Genomic DNA, 22,915 nt, shown 5'->3' on the forward strand with positions numbered 1-22,915 from the left:
TATTTTAAAAATTGCGACCTGTAGCGTGCGCACAAGGTTTATATGGACACAAAGACGGACTTAGCTAAATCGACTCAGAAAGTAATTTCTGGCCATTGGTTGGTGTAGGACCAATATTTTAGGTGTAACAAACATCAGCACAAAAGCGTAATAACCTCCCCACTATTATAAACGTAATACAATATAAAATTGTTACTCATTTCTATAGGAATATATATGAATACAATAATATGACCCCAATACACTCTCTAGGGTTAAATTATTGTTGTCAGTCATGTCCAAGCAAACATGTTTAATATAGGTCGAAGCGAACATGTTTGTTACAAACAAAATTTTGAATTTTTCCAATAGTGTGGGCACACGGTCGAGGAGGCATTTGTTTTCCAACTGAGTAATTGTCGTTGTTGTTGCTGGTGGTACATATTTTTGCCGGTTGTTGTTAAACATTTTTCTGTATGAATTTTCCCAAACGCTTTGCAATGTTAAAACTTAAACACACATACTTACATAAATACAAAATTATTTATTTTGTGGCCTAAATTTAGTAAAGAAAATAAATATAACAAGACCATTTTTGACATTGTTTTTTAATGCTTGTTTCCTTTTGGGCCTGATGTTGCTTGCTGATAATGCCTTTGTTATACGTAGTAATAGCTGTTGCTGTATTGTATGTTTATTACAGGTAGACCGAATAATTCTACTCAGTTTCGGATTAAGTTTACACTGTCTTATCGGCCAATACTCGCTTCAAATGAATCAATTGCATTCGGTACAGGTATCCTGTAATGCTGTGGCCAGATTTCCGTAGCATATAATAGATAATAAGATAATAAGAGATAAGTCTCTTATGCAAGTAATGAATCTGTGCAAAACTTTTAGAGTGTTCAATCAGAATTTCGTATATGCAAGGTCTCTCGATTTCAATTTGTCCAAATTTAGAATTTGGACTTTGTAGATATACAAAGGTATTTTAAGACTACAATACTGAGTATTAACACACTTCAGATTAAAAATATTATGAAAATAATTCAGGTTTTCAAAAACTCAATCCGAAAAATACATTTTATGTTTACACTATAATATTTGTAATATTTTTTATAAAATTTTTAATTGTAATCTGAAAATACCTAAAGTAATATATTTGTTTTATTTAGTTCAAAAATGTGCTATAAAGTTGAGTACTAAGTAATGTTATTGGAATCGAATATAGCCTTTGGCTAGGTAATTAAAAAAGCTTCGCTTTATAACACATTAGTACCGAATTTTATATTCGGTTATGTTTTTGCTCTATGGATTCGGATTTCGGCCGGATGCTAATGTTTATTTTGTCAACAACATGTGTCAAAGCATTGTTTTCTGTACATTTTGTCGTGTTTTAGTAAACGAATGTATTTGAAATTTTGGGTGTGTATGTAAATACTTGAACCTCAAGCACAAAAACACTTTATGTCTACTCGCTCCGCAAGTTTTAAAAAACCGTCATAAGTAATATGTAGGTATATCAGGTTCGATTGAAAAGTCCTTTCAAAATTAAATCTTATTTAAAACCACAAAATCATTTACATAATTTTTCAATTCATAATTATATTTAAAATTTAGTAGAATTATTTGTACGAATTATTATCTATCATTATACTCTACGAGTAAGACTTACCGATTGATTGATGAAAGGACAAAATTACGTTAAAAATACTAGCATTTATTATGTATAATACTTAAGCATAAATGAAAATGCCAACTGTCCTAATGATCAGGTCTCATTTGGTCCTAGTCCATATAAAAACTCCGCTTTAGCATTCAACATAAAAGCTTTTGTAATAAAAAATAATGTCATAACTGGTGTAGGTTTTCGTATAGCCGGCCATGTTCATATTTTCCAAAAAAAAAAAAACGAAGAAGTAGCATTTACTACATGGAGGATCTGAATCTATTAGTAGCTTGTCATATAATGGAAGTTCTATTTTCAATATCTATTCAATGCTTCTGAAACGATGCTTTGGAAGTAAATTTTCGTAGTGCCCTCTTAATATAAAAAACTCTGTCGAAATTAAATGTGCAAAAAATATTTTTCCATCTACTATTTAAAAGTGTTCCTTTCTTCTTAATAACTTTTCAGCTTAGCCTCGTGCACACTTACACTTTCCCATTCGCATTCACATGAACGCTTTACTATTAATACTCGTTATTTATAAACATACTACCAACTTCCAAAGTTAAATTATTTACTTAACTCTTTGTATCTTTTATTTTGTTTTATCGTTACTTGCTTTTATATTATTTTTTCTTTCGCTTTAAGTAATTGTTGAAATGAAAGAAAAACAGTTTAGAAAATTACATCTGAATACACAATTTAAATAATTTTAAAGAGATTTTTTTGTTTTCTGTCAGGAAAAAAAACTTAAAAAAAACTCACTGTCAACTGAAAGGCTTTTCTTATGTCTGATAAGTTAATAATCTTAACGTTTTAATTATAGTATTAAATCTGCTATACACATGTATTTTTTTAATTTTAATTAAAGAAAGAAAATTTCAAGAATTTGTATGTCTTATTATAATTAAATTTGAATTTTTAAACATAATTTATAAAGTTTGAATCAATGAATAACATTTAAACTTTAAAAATACTTTTAAATCCGTGAATAATGAAAAATAATTTCGAAAATGTTTAAGTTCGTAATTGAAAAATGTACGCAATTTAGACTTAATTTATAGTTTTATGAATTTATATTTTAAATTCTCATGACTTAGAATTTAAAAATAAGATCTTAAAAATTCGAATTTTTGAAATATTTTTAAAAATCCTCATGATTTAAAGATTATTTCAACAATTTTAGTTAAGATTAATTCCTGTTTTAAATTAATAGATTTTAATAGAATTCCATGATCACCGATTTAAATATAGTTTTTTAATCACGTAATTGATTATTTTAAATATAAATAAATTGGGATTCCATAATAAGTACAATGTTCATATTCGATGAACAAGAAAATGGTTAAAAAAGTTTGGTAAAAATTGGACCGAAAATAGTTCTACAAACTTTGTTTCGAAAACGTAATCTTAAATTATTATTTCCGTCTAATTGTAGCTATAGAGTCATTACTTTTCTGGATCTACCTTTTTTGCCTTTTTTGCCCTTAGTGGTAGCGTCTATCAGTTTGGAGGTTACGAGTTCTATTCCCGCAGAGATCGAAAAAGCTTTCAAATTAATACACATTGTACTAAATTTATTTTTTTTACTAAAATAAGCTTATATATTTCGTTGCAGACTCTGCTGGGTAAATTCATTAAAGGTACGTTCGCAATTATTACGCGTATTTGTTTCAAAAAAATTTACAATTGACGACTTCTTTGTCAATTATTTGGCAAATGAGAGCATACCCTTGGAATATAATTTGTAATAAAAAATAATTAAAATAAAATTTTATATTTGCATTTTTAAAGTATTTTTTTAATTCTATAAATTTTCTATTGCCTGTGGTCTTTTCCAAAAATTTATATTTTTTTTGTAAAAAATTTAAATTTCTCTAGAAATATGTTTTAGGTTGCTGGGTGATTACTTCGTTCTTTAATTTAGAATATTTACCTTAAATCCTGCATATTTAATTAATAAGGAATTCTATTTAAATAGTGTTTTATTTAAATCTCTAAACGACAAAGAAGTCAATGGTTTAATATAAAATAAAGTAATGAGTCACATTTCCAAGGCAATTGTAGGCGTTTGTCTACAAGTAAAGCCAAATACAGTTAGTTATATTTCACGAAAACACTTCTCAAGTCATTGAATTCTGTATTCATTTGAATGATTTTATTTAGACAAGTGTGCTCATGGAATGATAGTGTAAAGTGTTGGTGTTGTATATATAAATGCTTTACTTCTATAATTTACCTATGTAAATTTATACAAGATTTTGTATTTGTTAATTTTGAATACGATTTGTTGTCTCTTTGTTTTTGCTACTTTTAGAACAAATGACAGAAAATTTACAAATAGGAAAATTTTTTTATTTCTTACTTTTTACACTAGATTTAACAGATGTTTGAGAAATTTAAATATGTGTTTTTACTATCAAGTGTTACAATGGAAGAAACTACTTTAGTTTTAAGTTAAAATTTCTTTTAAATTTTTTTGCACAAAAATTTAGTTTCCTTTTAACCCTTAAATGCCTGCAACTCATATACGTATTTTGAAGTTTAGGAGATGTTTTTTAAGTATTTTATATAGGAACCGTACAATTTTTAAATTGATTATGTGTAAAACGCAATTGTTTAAAAACTTATTTTCTGAAAGATGCTTTATATGGGAGAAGGGTTAAATATGGACTGATAACTATCAAATTTTGTGGAAGATTTATGTTAACATAAAATATATTTAAGATATCGGTCTTAGCGGTGTTAATGGGTTAAAAAAGTAAAAGAGAAACAGTAAGTAGCTTTCTTACAAAAAACTTGAGTATTTTTCAAGGACATGAATTATTTATTAGATTGTGGTTTGGTATTTCTTTTAAATAAAATTATGTTATTCATGAAATATTTGAATTTCATTGTGTTGAGATAAAAATCTTGTCACTAAATTTCTATTGCAAAGTTTATTGTTACTTTTAACTCTTCTCTTTACAATTAAAAATGTTTCTGGAACATTCCCAGAATAGAATGTTCCATGAGATTCGTTCCCTATTTGACTACATTCTTATAACAGTTTCTAAATTTTCTCACTTGATTTGATTTTTTCAAAAAATCCTTTTATATGGTCAAAAAGAGCTTTCAAAGTCCATGTTCTATTTCGTAATGATTACAAATTAAGGCTAGTTTCTGTTGAAAATTACTGATTTACATATGTACGTATATATTCCCTATCTTAATTAAATTTAAATTTAATGTTTTGCATTTCGACTATAATTCATATCAGAGATTTCTTTCTTTTGTTTGTTCATCTGGCCATCTCCATTAAAACAATTGCGGTTAATTTACCATTTTCTGTTTAATCATCAGAAAACTGTGGTTAATGTGAAGGAGGCTTTTGGTGCAAATATTGTTGTTGTATTGAAATTTCAATGTGGTTTTAATGAATCATACAAAACAACCCAATCAATAATTTTGATTTGAATAAAATTTGTAAAAATTTAAGACGTGTTCCGACATGATTTGAAATAAAGGTTACTCGATTATTAACTTACGCTATTATGTTCCGAGTTGATTGACGGAGATGCAGTGCAGAAATTAATTTAATTAATTTAAAACTTTTGCATCTTTTTAGATTTCTGACTGGCTTTTTAACCTCCAGCTAATTTAAATCTTTCTCCACACCATCAAACTGTTACAAAAACATATTTATTTTTCTGGGATTTTGTTGAACTTTCTCTATTATATGAATACATTATAAGCATTTGTTGCTAAACCTTTTCTGAGTATAAATAAGTAAAGTGGTTTTATGGTCAAATATCAAAAATGTATGTATTTTGAAAAGCATATGGGCAATTTCATGTCAAATGACCCAACTTAAAAAATCGATTTGAAAGAAATTTGCACCAAGGTTAGTACTATGCCAGATGTACATTTTCAGCTCTTTCGGCCATGAAATGTAGAAATATCCATGATGGACCCCATCAAGCTCCAGCGGTTATTTATTTTGTGTCTGGCCTACTATCTAATAGTACTAACTTTGATACAAATCTTATACAAATCCATTTTTTATGTTGACACGAAATTGCCCATATGCATATCCTAATTAAACCATTCAATGAATGGATAAATTGTTTGTACAACAACAATTTTTTTTAGATCTCAGCCAAATGTTTGTTTTCTAATATATATGTTCATATTATTCCTTAAAATAATTTAAACTATAAAATGTTTTCTATATTGAATTCATAAAGCGAAGTCAATCTAAATTTAAAGGATTTAAATTATTCATTGTACTCTAATGATTTTATTCAAAAGTTTTAAATTTTAACCGTTTTATTTAGACTTTGTCATTATAATCTTTGATTGCTGTACAATTTCTATTTGTAGGATATTTTTTCACGAGACTAAATAATCAGATAAAAACTTACAAATCCTCAAAATATATCTAAGTTGAAATTTCAAATTGTTACACAATTGTTTACAATTAAATTACATTGACTTTAACATAATGGGCAAATATCAATAAAAGAGAAATACGTAAATGTTAAGCTGATTTAAGACTTCTAATAGTTAAATGTTTTAGAGACTCATTGACTGATTGCTGTTGTTATTTTGGGATTTTCTTTTGCTGCTACATGTTTGTCAGTATCGTTGTAGCTACATACATAGTTTTCTTTTTTTTTTTGCCACTTACTTATTATACTGATAAATGTCATAGATTGTCGAATATCTGCTGGATTATTTTTAGGTGAGTGAATGTTTATTTGTTTGACACTGTCAGCAGTAGAAAAAAAGTAATGAAACACTAAAACTCTAAGTCTAGTCTATAGTCTAGTCTATAGTCTAGTCTATAGTCTAGTCTATAGTCTAGTCTATAGTCTAGTCTATAGTCTAGTCTATAGTCTAGTATATAGTCTAGTCTATAGTCTAGTCTATAGTCTAGTCTATAGTCTAGTCTATAGTCTAGTCTATAGTCTAGTCTATAGTCTAGTCTATAGTCTAGTCTATAGTCTAGTCTATAGTCTAGTCTATAGTCTAGTCTGTAGTCTGGTCTATAGTCTAGTCTATAGTCTAGTCTATAGTCTAGTCTATAGTCTAGTCTATAGTCTAGTCTATAGTCTAGTCTATAGTCTAGTCTATAGTCTAGTCTATAGTCTAGTCTATAGTCTAGTCTATAGTCTAGTCTATAGTCTAGTCTATAGTCTAGTCTATAGTCTAGTCTATAGTCTAGTCTATAGTCTAGTCTATAGTCTAGTCTATAGTCTAGTCTATAGTCTAGTCTATAGTCTAGTCTATAGTCTAGTCTATAGTCTAGTCTATAGTCTAGTCTATAGTCTAGTCTATAGTCTAGTCTATAGTCTAGTCTATAGTCTAGTCTATAGTCTAGTCTATAGTCTAGTTATAGTCTAGTCTATAGTCTAGTCTATAGTCTAGTCTATAGTCTAGTCTATAGTCTAGTCTATAGTCTATAGTTTAGTCTATAGTCTAGTCTATAGTCTATTCTATAGTCTAGTCTATAGTCTAGTTTTCCAGATAAGAGTTCCATGCCCACTATAGACATTCCGCCCATTTTGTCCAAAAATATTCTTATGGATTTCAAATATGTCCGTGCAAAATTTCAAGTCCTTATTCAAAAGCTTTAGACCATGCAAAAAAATACAAGAAAAAACTTATTCTTTTACTTTCTAGCATAAAGGGAAATAAGAATATCAATCAATATCAATTTATGTTAAAACTATGAAAGAGGAGATCCTAAATCCATACATACAAACATATATACAATTATATATTGTATAAATATTAAAAATCATTCGTATAAATTATGAATTCCAATATTGTTGATGGTATTATTATACAATTGATTCAAATAAACATTAATTAAAGTGAGTTCTTTTTTATTGAAGCCACATTTTTACGACTAAAAGTAAAGACTTCCTTAATAAACACAAAACGAATGTTTACTTTCATACGAATTTAAGTAAATATATTAGGATGATCCCTTTTGGAGAGGAGTATAACGTTGTTACTTGCTATTCAATAATCGAAAATAAAATCAAATATTCTGAGTTCAGCAAAGGCATTTTACAAGTCCTAAACATTTGCTCACTTCTAATGTGACAATGATGTTGATATGCTATAGTACGAGTTTTAATAAGTCATTATAATGGCAACATGAATATTAAAGAGGTATCTTTGTTTTTAAAAGTTGTTATTTTTTGTTTCATTGATTTCTTTCCATATGCCAATTGTTGTAACATAGTATTTTATCTAGATCCGTATACATCAGCAAATAATAAACAGCCTCGTTAATGAAAATGATGCTGATGATAGTGATTCTGTAATACATATATACAAATATATTAATATGTACAACTGAAGCATCAACAAATCGAAATTCAAATATACATAATGATTCGGATTAAACACACGCTTGATTTTCAGTTTGTCGACAAATAAAAACAAACACATACATATGTATATTCAGAGAAAATAGATTTTGAAAGACTGTGGATTTAATCTTAAGGAGGATTACTTAAGTGAGGGAGATAATTGGAAAAACTACTTTAAAACAAAGATTTTATTTGAAAAGTCTATACTAAGATTCGTTATAAAGAAACATTTAATATTGCGGAACAATTTTTTTCCAAAATAATAAAATTTCATTTAGTTCCTTTTATGTAATAAGGAGCATTCGTTAACAGTGTAAGTACGTATGTACATATATACATTACATACAAATATGTAAATGTAATTGCAAATTAAGAAATTCATTCAATCGTTTGTTGTTTGTGGTCTTGTATACATATTTCCAGCGTATCTGAATCTCTCTGCACTAATACAGACATATAAACAGATACTGTAGTATACATATCACATCTAACTACATAGATATGTATGTGCATATGTATGTTTGGAAAAATCTAACGGTTTTACATTGAATATAAAAATTAGAACTGATAAAAATGCAAACGATATTCAACTTTTATGCATAGTACAATCGCATGAGCTTTTTTACATGATTTTCAGAAAAACACAGGCAAACAGACATATCGCATTCTAAAATGTAAAATACCCTAACAAACATTTTAACAATTTTACAGCAGAATCAAATTACTATTTAGTGGAATTTTGAGTTTCAATTACTTCGATCGACGATTAATCGTTTGAATCCCCGTTTGGAAACGTTTGTTTTTTGTTAAGAATATCGCTAATCGCTCATTGACGATTTAGTTTTTTCATTTTTGCTAGTTAGAGCCGTTTACGTTTTAGGTAACGTATAGATATTTTTATTTTTATGTAAAACAAAAACAACACATTTACAAGTACAAGAATCTTTTTAACTGCCTATACGAGTATGAACATCCATAGAAACATATCAACGTACATACAGATGTTTGGTTTGTATGTTTGCCGTTCAAACATTTAATCGTACAAGGAATAAATTTTCCCGGCATTGAACTTGTATACAAACAATTATTGTTGTTGTGTTTGGGCTTGAATGCCATCCATGTACACATACTAATATACAGCATTGTGCAAAATGTTAGCAAGTGACATTTCATTCGAAATTCGTATATTCGTGCTTTATAAATTAAAATTCAAATTATTCCTAGATTTGTTGCTTATGTTCTGCTCAGTACTGTAGAAACATGTTCGCGTTTGGGTTTTTTTTTTGCAAATTTTTGTGTATGCTGCTGTTTTTGTCGTCATGTGTGTACTCTATGTATACAAAAACTTGATAGGAACCAGTTCATAACAGTATGAACCATAAAAAGTACAAGGATTAAACATTGTAAGGATCAGATTAAAATCTAACCTATGTACTATGTAAAATCTATGTACTACAATGTTATATTATAAAGTATTTTAATACAGAGATTATATTGTGGCGATTACTTACCACTCTCGCTTACAAAAAGGTGTTTACTACGATCTCATTTAAATAATTAGTTAAGTAGTTTTATTTCTGAAAAAAGTCAACGAGGCAATTATTAGGTTTTGAGTAAGTACAAGCCATTACCATGTTTTTGCTGGGAAATCATGGGTTTTGAAATGAGTGCTATGTGAAATTTATGAATATAAAGTGTTGGATAAAGTGTGAATCTAACCTTTTGCTATAAACATTATACCTCTTAAAAGTTCCTGAAAATGTTCTCTTATTTTGTGATCTGAAGGTTTATTGAAAATACATCAATAGAAAATTTGTTTCTTATTGACTTGGTGATAAATCTATAACCAATAATTGTAACTATTTTCCGGGAAGATGTTTATATGCGGCGCAAGATGAAATCGTAAATCCGGCTTTACACGATCACACAAGTAATATGATCTGTCAAAATTTTGTGTGGAAGAGTACGGATGGGATCGTATAAATGCAATATATAATGAAACCATCACACATTGAGAGAGAATACAGATGGAACATTTGACAGTCGTATAGCTCTCTTCATTTTTTGAAATGTTTCAGAAAACAAGCAGGTCTCATAAGATCAGGGGAGTATTAACATCTGTTACATGCCATCTTAATTTTTTATTGTTTTATACCAATCGTGTAAACACAAAAAATATAAATCATACGACTTTTTTCTCTTTTTTGTTATACGGATGGAATTTCATTTTACTTCTTCATTAGACTTGCCATACGTAAAGTGTGATCGTTTGAAGGGCCCTTTAAACGATTTTCAGTTTTTGCAACTTGTGGAATATTCTGCAATTTAGTTAACCCATTGAAGTGTAAAAGCATTTTTAAAACTGATAAACGCTTGTCAGAACTTACAACGTTGTCAGAAAAAATATTCACAAAATATCTAACAATTGTGAAAATTAACAATTTTTATTTTAAAACGTTGTTGAAAAACAAAAATTTTAAGTAGACACGGTTATTAGATATTTTTAGAACATTTTTCTCACAACATTTTAAGATCTGGTAACCGTGTTTATTTATATACTGAGTTTATAAATATTGTCAAACACACCAGGTGGTGGTTGCTTAAACACTGTTCAGATTATTATAACAGCCACTGTAAATGCAGTATATAAAATTGAAAGAAGCAAAGTAAATGAACTAAAGAAATATAACTTTGAAAATAGACATATAAAATGCTAAAAATAAATTGAAAGAATAAAAAAAAGCATAATGTTTATAAAAAAAAAATATAAAGAAACTTTGAACGAGTGTAATACCAATAAAACCTGACTTGTTGTTTATACTTAAAAAGGATTGAATAAAAATAAAATACTCTTTAACAAAGAGATATTTAAAGAAAATAATAATAAGAGAGAATGAGAACTAGAGTAGAAAAGAGCAGCTAATCAGTGATATTTTTAGTTTTTTTTAAAGGATTATTAATTTAAAGAACAATAGAGAGTGAGATTATTGTTAATGGTGGTTGTTAAGTTTTAACAAAGAAAGAGAGATCACTATAACTCTCAGTGATTTATACATGTTGCAGAGAAAGATTTATTGAAAATGTTGTAGTAATTAATTGTGCTCACTTGTTGTACTTTTTAGTTTACTTTAGCGAAAGAGCTCAATTTTTTATTATTGTTTTTTATTATTATTTATTTTTTTTTTTGTTATGCCATCTACACTCATTATCAACAACAACAACATCGTCATCATCGCTGGCTGACAATATTTTTGTTGTATGAGTAAAAGTAATTTGTATTGAAAAAATGTAAAATAAGAAAAGGCAACAATTCTGTAGACCGATCCTCACTCATTACTTTTTGTATTCAGCCACGATCAGTCAGTCTAGTGTGGACTCTTATTGAGTACGGTTCGGTTACGGTAAAATATAATTCTAAGCGGAATAACAACGTGTTTTTTTAATAAATAAACGAGTTATAAATTACTTCTATAAACAAATCGAATTTGTGGTAATACAATAAGAAATAAATAAATTCCTTTTAATAAAAATAAAAAAGAATAAAAGTATTATTAATCAAACAAATAAACAAAAGAAAATTTCCATAAATAAATACAAGTGCTAAAAGATTTATAATGCGATTGTAAAATTTAAGACAGAAACAAGTAACCCCAAGAGAGAATTATTTTCAAAGAAATACAAATTTTAAAAAACTTATTAAAATAAATAACTACAAACATATAGACAAACATACATAATTTATTCCTCATTTCTTTCACGTGTTATTACCTATAACAATTGTTATTGTATTGTCTTGTTTTGTGGCAGTGTTGATAAATATAATTTTTGTTTCTCAATTTTCCAAAAATGTAAATTATTCATTTAGTTTTAATTTAAAGAGTTTCTATTACAAATTTCTAATTATTTATGTTTTTTGAAGCATAAATTATTTAAACTTTTGTTTAAATTCTTTTGTAATTTCATGGCATTATGAATGAATTAAAGAATTATATTAAAATCGCTTTGTTTTTGTTAAAAATTCAATATAAAATTTTCACGTTTTCATTTGCTCAATTGTTGACGCGTTGATTTGTAAAGTAAATCATTTTAATTCTTTAAGTCAATAAAGTTAAAAGCAAGAAAGAATAAATAATTAAAATTGAATTCAACAATTTTTGTATAATAAGTTTTAAACAGTTTTGTTTTTGTTTGCATGTTTTCTGTAGACGTGTTAAATTTTTCAGAACTCTTTCTTTGTATATCTACCGATTCTTGGGAGAGTTACAAAATATTTATAGTGAGTGAATGCGTACGCGTGTTTATTTGGATAACCGCTGTTCTTTTCATGTTTCTTGTTGCTCTTTCACGGTTTTTTGTTGGTTTAGTTGTTGTTGGAGTTATTGCAGTTGTTGTTATTGTTGTTAAGGAATTTGTTGGATATTTAACGCCGCAACTAACTTTTTAGTGTCAATATTTGAGGTAAGAGATTGTTTCTTTTTTTATACATACACACCTACAAACGTACGTACATACATAGATATAAAATAATCTATAAAAAACCGGCATGTAGCTATTTAATAGTTTATACATACAGTAATGGATAAGAAAATAGCATTTTGTTTTAAAGTAAAATCTTTATATTTGTATGAATATGATTAAACTGAAAATCATATTCATACAAATATAAAATATTTATATTTAGAAAATTATAAATTTTAAATTTCACACTTCCTAATTATTAAGGAGTGCTACACTTAAAATAATACATGCCTAATATATAAGTTAAATGTAAATAGTACGAATAGCTTTGTGGTCTTACATCACGAAATTGTGGTTTTGATTAAAAAATATTTCGTGTTATACACAACATTTTCGTAAATAATATGAAAAATTTAGATTTTTTTTGTAAAGTTATGCAGGATTGTGTTCAGTGTATTAACACAATCATGTTTACCAGCACTAATGGACTTTAGTATATTGTTCTTTTAAATTTTAATCAAATATTTAAACATTTTCAATATAAATTTTAATTGCAAATATGAAAACAATAAAAAAGTATAAATGTTTGTGGATGTTTTTTATTTATTTATTTTTTTTTTTCAAATTAAAATCATAATATTTTAAAATATATGTATTTTCAATAAGAACAATTTGAAATATAAAAAATCTGCTTAATATTTATAAATATTTGATTTATTAAAAAATATGTTTCATTTTCTCTATGATGCAAAAGTTGTATTGAAGAAAATAAATTCTCTTACTAAATATTCACATATGTATATATAGAAAAAAAAAAAAACAATTGTAGTTCATTTTTGTCCTGACATCAATATTTAGTCAGCTGTATCAAAGAATATAAAGGTCCTTTATAAGGTTTTTCGAGTTTTCCATATTTCTTACAAAGAAATTAAATAAATCAGTGTTGACAATTTCAAATCGCCTTTCGAAGACCTATCACAATTTAATATATTTACGAATAATATATTTACGAAAATTTCGTGTATAATACGAAATAACGAAGCATTCGTACAATATTCCAAATTTTTCGTATGCATTAGGCATGAATAACTTGCTTTGCGTAAAATATGAAAAAATAGGAAAACCCGTAAAATAGCATAATTTTATCCTTTGACATAAACAACATTTTTGCGATATGTTAGGTATCTTAAAATGAATCAAGTTTTTATTTTTCGTTGGAAACATCCATACAAACGGTCCACCCTAATATACAAACATAAAAACCGATGAAATGCCCCTAATTATCTGTAGGGCATATTGTACGCTTCCTATATGGGAATCAAACCCCTGAACTCAAAAACAAATATATAACTTAAGTTAATTTTCCATAGATATAAATTGTTTTCGTATTTTCAAAATGGAAATGTTTTAAAAACAAATTTTGCATTGATTTCAAAGTATTTTCTCAATGTAGTTTTCCATTATAAGCTTTTTAAGATATTTTCAAATTCAAGTTCACAAACTTATTATGTTTTTGTTTATTTTTATGGTTTTAAATTTATAGAGAATTTATTTCAATAACAAATTAACAAAAAATCATTCCCATGATTTAAGTCAGCGCTTGTCTGTCAATATCAATATTTAATTTCAACTGTTAAATAATATAAATTGTATGGATTTTTTTTAATGTATTAAGCCGTTAATTAATTTATTACTGAATTAATTGTTAATTAGATACTGGTTTCACGAATGACTGCCGCTGCAATAAACAAAATGAACAAAAACTGGAAACAATTTAGTAAATATATCTGACATGAATTTTGTTATACTATGGTTAGACTAAACGGCCTATGACTAGACTAGTCTAGTCTTAACTAAAGACATGATGTTATGGAGAAATTCTGATGTTAAATTTAGATTCAATGTTGTTCATTTCATTAGAAAAGTTAAAACTTTTGTTTGACTTTGTTTGTTTATAAAAACGTTAACAATTGTTTGATCAAGGTGAACGTCCTTCCTTAAAAAAAGTTGGAAAATGCCTGAAGGATGACATAATTAAAAGTAAAATTGTTATATTAAAATTAAATTTTATATTATTTTAATATTATATGAACTTGTTTTTTTTCATATAATTGACATTTTTTTTAATACATTTTTAATATAATTTTTGTTTGTGCTTTTTTCCTTAGTAATGGTATTTGTTTCGGTGTATTATTTTACACAACAAAGTAGTTTATATAGTTAATTTGTGTAAATGTTTCTTTGAAATGTTAGTTATGATTAATTAACTTGAAAGAAAAAATAAATATGTATTATTATTGTAAAGTCGCAGCAAATAAAATAATTCTGAGCAAATAAATACTTGAGATTTTAAGCAAATATTTCCATTAAAATCATATTTACGTCAAAAGAATATTCTCTTGAATACGAATTTATTACTTCTGCAATAATAATTTTAGATGATTTAAAAGTAGGAACTCTCTATATCAAACACTTGTCTTCTATCCAAGTCATGTACAAAACCATTGTAGGGTGACTTTTTTTATTGTGATATATTGACTATAAAACTCATTATGATAAGATTTGGTGGTAAATATTTATAATTGTTTTGTTAAATGATTCATATTAGCCCAACTTTGATTGAATAAAACTATTACTAATTATTATGTTTATTTTTATTTAATAGATAATTGTTTACAAACAACAAATTCTAAAGAAATAGTTGTTAAATCTAATTTCTATAAAAAAAATATTTTTATCATTATTATTCTAGTAGTTACCTACCGTTTAATTGGTCACAATTTCGACTTGTAAACAAAATTTGTTATTAATTTATTTCGACAATAGGAAAAATACTACTATTCATAAATATTTTTTTTCAATTGTGTAAATGTTTGTTTCATTAATAATTTTCAATTTATTTTTATGTAAATGACTAAAGTGTTAATTGAAAAAGAGATGTGTGAAGAAAAAATATCCATTTAAATATTTATGATTCATTAAACTCGAAAAAAATAAAACTTTCCTTTGAAAATTTATTTAACAAATAGTGCATTCAATTGTTATTTTTAAAGCTATTAAATAATATATATATTTTTTTCTTAATTTTACTAATTAAAAAATTTTTAATCAATTTGTTAAGCCTTTTGGAAAAAAACTAAAAAAAGACTTACATCAATTTCTAAATATAATCAATAAAGGTTTTTTGTTCAAATGAAACTTTGTCGAAACTGAAACTTTGTTAGTAGTATATTAGATAAATTAGCCAAACAACTTTTAGTGATTGTGATCGAGTAAAATTTATCGTAATTTTCCTTTTTTGAGATGATGGAATTTGATATCGAATATCGTCCCCAGGAAAAACTTACATTGAAAAGTAATGAGTTAAAAAGCTAAAAAAACCTATTTGCACTACTTCTTCATTAGCATTTAGAGTCATTATTTTAACACGGTGATGTCATTGGAGGCAAGTACTTCTACGCTCGCTTACAAATAGGGAGTTAAAGAAGTACTTACCACGCTCGCTTACAAATAGGGACTTATAGAAGTCATTACAAATAGGGACTTATAGAAGTCATTACAAATGGGGACTTCAAGAAGTCATTATAAATAGGAACTTCAAGAAGTCATTATAAATGGGGACTTCAAGAAGTCATTATAAATAAGGACTTGAAGAAGTCATTATAAATAGGGACTTTAGGAAGTCATTACAAATAATGACTTCAAGAAATCATTAAAAATAAGGACTTCAAGAAGTCATTATAAAAAGGCACTTCGGGAAGTCATTACAAATAAGGACTTCAGGATGTCATGAAAAATAAGGAGTCTAAGAAGGCAATACATACATAAATGTCACAAAATTAATACTTACAACAATTGCTTGATTACTGAATTGACAATTTTTTCATAAAAACATTAACTAATTTTATTTCATTTGTAATGTAGACAGAAAAAAATATGCTGAAAAACTTAACGAAAAATAAATACAATTTTACATATATAACACCCCGTAACAATTTTGAAAAAAAGCTTTCACACATAGAAAAGTTGATAGCATGTGAAACTAGAGTCCATTCTGCATACTCTGATTTTTATAATCAGCTCTTATGTCCTTATAAAAGGACTTCAAAGTTTAAAGGACTTACAATTTCAAACGAATATTTTAAATATTTATATGTGTTGCATAACTCAAGCTCCCTTTTTTGTGAGTCGGTCTAATGTACAAAATCGTATGTCCTTCAAACTTTAAGGTCCTTTTACAGGGACATAAGAGCTGATTATGAAAAACTGAGTAAACATAGTTAGTACTAATGGTCCACAGATTCCTGTACATGTGTGAAAATTACTGTTACATGGGATAATAAAAACTAATTATTCATTCATTTTTATATTAAATATATGCTTATATATACACATAAGCGTATTAAATTAAATACATTCTTAAAAAATATCCTTGGTTTGGTTCAGTCTAAATTTTTTAATTGAACGAACACAAATGAAATTATTAAAAAAAATAGTTCAGTTTCAAAAAAGTGTATGAAATAAAAATGTGCTACACAAAATATCTGATAAACATTAATTATAAATGAATTTAAATATAAATTTATTAATTTGTTGGGATATCTTTGGCAGTATTTTGTTCCTTTTTTTTAACGCACTGATCTTTGAAGTAACGGTTTTTAATGTCTTTGATGGCTTTTCGCATGTCACTCTCAAACGAATGAGAGTCATTTGGATTCACAGTAGAACCTAAAAAATAAAATAATAAAAATTGAAATATAATAAATTTGTATTTAAGGAACAAATATTTTTAGAAATTATGGTGATGTAAATAATTTTACAATATACGGGTGAATATAATGAAATCATTTATGAATCAAATTCTGCATTGATTAATTTTAATAAAGAAAAATCTAAATTGAAATTGAAATTTGTAACTAAGATTAAGAAAATATTATTAAAATTTTACAGACTTTTTTAGTAATTTAAACAATTATTTCGCAAAAATTCACTTATTTTATAAAACTATATAGAATATATAATAACTATAATAATATAATTCGAAATATGTACGAAAATTTTCTTGTCTACTGAATTTCGATTCGAATAAATTTTTTTGGCAATTTTAATATTATGCATTTTGATTCGACGCTTCACCAATAAAAAACAAATAAATAAAACTTAACTACGATCATAATACAGAATACACACAATAGTAAATGATTGAAGCGAAATAATATAGCTTCTATTTTGGAAAATCTTTTTGCGAATTGAATGCGAAAAAGTAATCGATATGCAGAATAGGGGTTATTAATTAGTTATGGATTATTATGAGTAGGGTAATTGCTCATACTTACGCAAGAGAACATCCATTACTTTGTTGTAACTATACAGTCTCTTCTTGTTGTGAGTTCCGTGAAGATTATAACTGAGGATTAAGTGTGGGCTTAAAATTAATTTTAAATTTTTTCTTATACCTCCTTTTCCCAGCAAACATTTAACTGCATGAATCTAAATAAATATATCTTCATTATTTTATTGTATAAATTTTTAACAATGAATAAAAATTACCATTCCACATTTGTTATCATTGTCAATGGCATTTTCCCACTCCTTCAATTCATCTTCGGAGCCTACTGGAAAACGCTGAAGATGTTTTGGGTTTTGCCAAAGTGATGTAATAGTAGACTTAAGTGCAACTGTTTGTTCTGCCAAAATGTTACTCACATTAATATTTTGATTTGACAGTTTGTCTAAAAAAGGAAAATTGTAGAAATTTATCAAATTAAATTTAAAAATATAAAAATAATATTTAATTTACCTAAAAGGAGATTTTGCTGCGTAGAATCATTGTTATTGTTTTGAAGTATATGACCTAAATAAATAAAAAAACGTTAATATTTCCAAAAATAAAGTAGATTTGTTTAAAAATTATAGATAGTATACAAAAAATTCTTATACTTACTTTTAATTTCTTTAACATCTTCTTGAATAGATTCTATTTTTGTTAATATGGCCATCAACGTGCTGTCAAGCTTTTGTTTTTTTGGTTGCGACATTTTGGTGAAGTTATTTGATGCAATCGTGTGGTTCTGGAATTAATACGCACCCGTTAATGTACGGAAGCTCGACAACTTTTGCAAAAATGTCTTTTATGTAAAATGTTGTTCTTGTAGAAAATTCATTTTTTGCAAAAGCAATGTTGAGATCCATAGAATTCAGGGGAGAATTGAAGAAATTCTGTGGATTTAAAAAAGTTTTGGCAATAAATTGTTCTTTGTTTAAAATAGAAGTTATTTTCACAAATTTTTTGTTGACCATTAAACAAACATTGTCTGGCGAACTACAAGAAAAATAACCTTTGGAGTTAACAAGTGATTTAATAGTACCATTTTTTATTTTTGAACCCTCAAATGGTGTTGGCAGAATAATTGTTTCTTCAAAAAATATGTTGTGAATTTGCTGTGCTAAGTGTTTTGGCATTTTTATACTTCTTTTAATTTTTTGCATATAGTTTTCAAACCCGTATGCTGAAAATGAATCCAGATTGCCAAATTCTTTTACACAATCTACCAAATGGAGTAGATTGTGGACATTATAAGTCACACTTGCTCTCCCATAGAGAACCGGAAATGTTTCAACAAATTCCTTTATCATATTATCTGCTTTTTCAATGTCAGAACTGCTAGAAGAACCGATTAAAATCCTATATGCACTGCTCATTAATAGAAAATGGTCATAAATCTCATTTGGAATGGAATCTTTTAAAACAACAATGCCTGTATACAGTATGAATTGCCTAAATTCTGTGGCTTTCCACCTTCCAATTTCTGATAGAGCTCTAGGTTTTCTGGAGAACTCACGAGGTATGTGCTTACTTAATGACATCAGTTTTTCTGATATTTGCTGTATTGATGACTGGTTTACCTGATTTATGGTCTTTTTGTTTATTATAGCACTCAAAATCTTTTTTGTTATACCAAGATCAATCAGATGCATTGCGTCTAAGGGGAATTGAGTCATCATTTTAATACCGACAACTTCTAATTTCATTTGCAGTTCCAAATACATCGGCTTATGAAAATCTTTAAATGTTCTCTGTTGAAAATCTTCATTAGTTCTTTTTTCTCCAATATATGTTGAGAATGTGTTAACATTATCTATTCGAACACCAATTTGTCTGCACCAAGAGCATCCGTTAAGAGACATATGTCCTTTGATCCCACATACAAATGCCTTTGCTGGGGCATCACATACAAAGGCTCTTATTTTAATGTTTATTCGTTTTCCATTGCAATCAAAACCATTATTTTTCAATTCCATTAACTCCGCAGCAAAATCATGTAAATAATTATTTACATCTGCTGGTTTTTGCTTGCCTACATAACATCCTATCATGAAAACACCACACTGTGGAATATTAACAAATCGGGCTAATATAGGCCACAGACCAACGGCGGAGCTTTTAAAAATGGGTAAACCGTCTATTCCAATGTCCACAGAGACTTCTTCGAATTGTAGTTCTTCTAATAAACATGTAATTTTGCACAGCTGATTTATTAAACCGATATGCACATATTTTCCGGGAGTAGTTGTTCGTTCATTACATAGGGTATATTTGCCAACAAGACCCTGTACAGACGTCGGTACTTTTAAATTTTCTGATTTCAAAATTTTAAGCAAATCAGTAGTACACTCTGTTGTTGGTTTGTGTTCAAGAAACCACTTTCGTAATTTTTCAGATAATGTTTCGTGTGAATGTAATGGACCTATTTCGGTTTCTCTAAGTTCGTCAACATTTTGTGTAGTTACTATGTTTTCTCTTTGAGGCAATACAAATGTATTTTTGGAAATGGTTGCAGTCGACGTGGCATTATGTTCCGGCTGAGTGGATGTTTGATTTACATTTAATATGTTTTCCTTTATTTTTTTTATATTCCTCTTATATTGCCTTTTACTGAGCATGATTACACGGACAATTTACTCACTCGTTGAATCTATATGTATATATAAATGGATAAATGCTTCTTTATTTGTTTTATTGTTTGTTTATAACTGAATACCTTATTAGCCTCAACAGAATCGATTTCTACAAATTTTTAGTGTGTGTTCCTTTATACATATCTGGAAGGAACAATAAGCTACTACAAATTAGTATACAATTTATATTAATTTTTGTACTGATAATAAACATTCAAACATTAGCGTTCTCAAATCGTATTGAAAATTGGACCATAATGCAAAAATAAACAAATAACAACAACTTCAACTTTTTAACTGCACCATGATTTCAAGAGAAGGATATGTCGTTATATTACAAACGTAAGGAATTGATCCATTAATTTCTAATCATTAACTAACAAAATTATGCATTTATGTTTGATAGATTAAAAATTATGGCGATTTTAATTTATTTATACATATATTCGATGCATGATAATATTTTATCGCGGCTTTAAGATTTCAACATGTAAAATTTAAAAGTATTTCGCTCACGCGATATTTTGGGTATATTGAAATTACGCTGCTAGTGTGCTTCACGAAAAAGCTCATTTATCGAAACTTCCACGTTTACTTTTTCAATATTTAAGCTTCTCCCATAGTGACATCTTCCAGAGCACATTTTGGAGACATACATCAAACGACGCGTAATTACAATGGCTACTTTTTCTCACTTCAAAATTTTGCATAACCGAAGAGCCGCAAATATTCTATCCAAAAAACTGCAAATTTTGTAAAATTGTATAAATTTGGTTTCAAAACTTTGTGGCCACGTAATTCTTTACTTCTAAATGGCACAACCATTAAATATAGACCATAGTCATTCGACAAGTGTATACTACCTTCAACAGCTCATTTGTAAGCCGCCCTCATAATATCAAAAAGTTGTAAAAAGAACTACTTGGTTTCAATCAGTTTTTTGAGAAATTTTAACTTTAAGTGTTCATTTCTATAACATGGAACTACTATTGACCACAAAATTTTATGGCCTTATTCCTTCAAGTCTTGTGTATAAAAATTCGTCATCACATAAGTTTCAAAATATTAAACGAAAGAAATATTTAATGCACAAAGTTGATTTCTTAAAATCTAAAACAAAAAGAGAATTCCCCATATATACAAATAGTTCATACTTACTATAGTTTTTTCACCAGTTAATCCACAAAGTAGTTTTCAGTTTTATTATTATTTTCAAATAATCTCACTTCCTTTTAATTTCTTTGTTTTTAATAAACTTAAATTTTATAATTTTTCACTTGCGCGTTTTCTGTTGAACTTTATATATTTAAATGTAATCGGTAGTTTTGTAAAATTAATGAATACTAAGTATTCAATAATGTCTACGTTATATAAAATAAAAAGTTACAATGAATATTAGCGGTTTGAAAATCGCTGATAATTGTCATAAAAATCCATATTTTATAACTATGTAAATTAGTATTTGTGTGTGTTCTGACTTCAAATTCACATGAAATCAAGATTTCACAAGCATTTAAAAATGTTTTGTTACCCTTTTCACCTCAATTCTGATTTTAAAACAAGGTTTGGAACTTTCGAAGAAAATTTTTATGTTCTGAAGTGACATAGATAACGAAAAGATTTTTTTAGAATTCAAAAGCCACAACATACACAATAAGGATTCTAAAAATTGTCTTTAAAATAATCGAAGAATCGACTTTTTGTCGGAAAAACTCGAAAAGTCAAAGTCGACTTTTTTGTCCTAACAAAGTCGATAAGTCGACTATCTTGTAAGAAAAAAGTCGAATATTTGATTTTGCAAATAAATGTCGGAAAAAAGGCGAAAAGTCGGGGAAAAAATTAAATAAGCTCGAAAAGTGGACTTTTCATAAAACACAAAAAATATTACAAGTCGACTTTTTGTTTCAACTATAGAAGCCTATACACAATATAAAGCTTTTAAAAATGTATGTATATTTGTATAAATGTATTTTATATAAATACTTTAATATCCAATGGTGATTATACATACATATGTGTGTATGTATTTCATGTTTTAATTTTTTTGTTTTAGAAAAAGAAGTATAATATTTTTTGGTTTTTTAAACAAAAATAAATTAGAGATTTATAAGGGATTTAAGCGATTTTTCATGAACAAGTTGTCATCACTGCTATTTACTTTGTAACACCGGTTACTCAGTTTACTTATACACATCAATGCAACACTAATATTAAAGCCGCCATTATCAAAATAAAAAACAAATAAACAAAACTACTTTGTGGAACACCAAAAGAATTTGAACAAAAGTTTGCAAACAATGCATTTCCCATCAGAAACATCTCGAGAGGTCAGGCCTTTATGTATACAAATGTTTTGGAACAACGAATGTCACAGCCTTTCAAGCAGTGCAGTTGCTTAAATTGACATTGCCTATGTGTACTTAAAACAACTGAAGGAAAATTAATATGTTCTTTTTCTGCCGGACAACTGCCGGGTGGCAGCAGT

The 22,915-nt window shown here is 27.3% G+C and overlaps 2 protein-coding genes across 8 annotated transcripts in view; one reads left to right on the forward strand and one right to left on the reverse strand.

Annotated features, from left to right (window-relative positions):
- Window positions 1-11,369: 11,369 nt before the first annotated feature.
- LOC111677703 (bumetanide-sensitive sodium-(potassium)-chloride cotransporter) overlaps window positions 11,370-22,915 on the forward strand; it is an 87,422-nt gene continuing 75,876 nt past the window's right edge. For 2 of the 7 annotated variants that reach the window (XM_046952793.1, XM_046952798.1), the window contains exons 1-2: window positions 11,380-11,503; window positions 12,219-12,471. The gene's annotated coding sequence lies outside the window, so the exon portion shown is untranslated. Of the gene's footprint in view, window positions 11,504-12,218; window positions 12,472-22,915 lie in introns of all 7 variants that reach the window. The other 5 variants (XM_046952794.1, XM_023438886.2, XM_046952796.1 and 2 more) reach the window with 5 other exon arrangements.
- On the reverse strand, window positions 16,991-21,724 carry LOC124420337. Its single transcript, XM_046952799.1, has 6 exons — window positions 21,589-21,724; window positions 18,416-18,542; window positions 18,272-18,325; window positions 18,022-18,203; window positions 17,808-17,961; window positions 16,991-17,199 (listed from the first exon to the last, which is right to left on the reverse strand). The coding sequence occupies exons 2-6, from the start codon at window positions 18,507-18,509 to the stop codon at window positions 17,057-17,059; spliced, it is 627 nt and encodes a 208-aa protein (XP_046808755.1). The 5' UTR covers window positions 18,510-18,542; window positions 21,589-21,724; the 3' UTR covers window positions 16,991-17,056.

The sequence above is a fragment of the Lucilia cuprina genome, chromosome 5 (assembly GCF_022045245.1).
Source record: "Lucilia cuprina isolate Lc7/37 chromosome 5, ASM2204524v1, whole genome shotgun sequence".
NCBI lineage: Eukaryota > Metazoa > Arthropoda > Insecta > Diptera > Calliphoridae > Lucilia > Lucilia cuprina.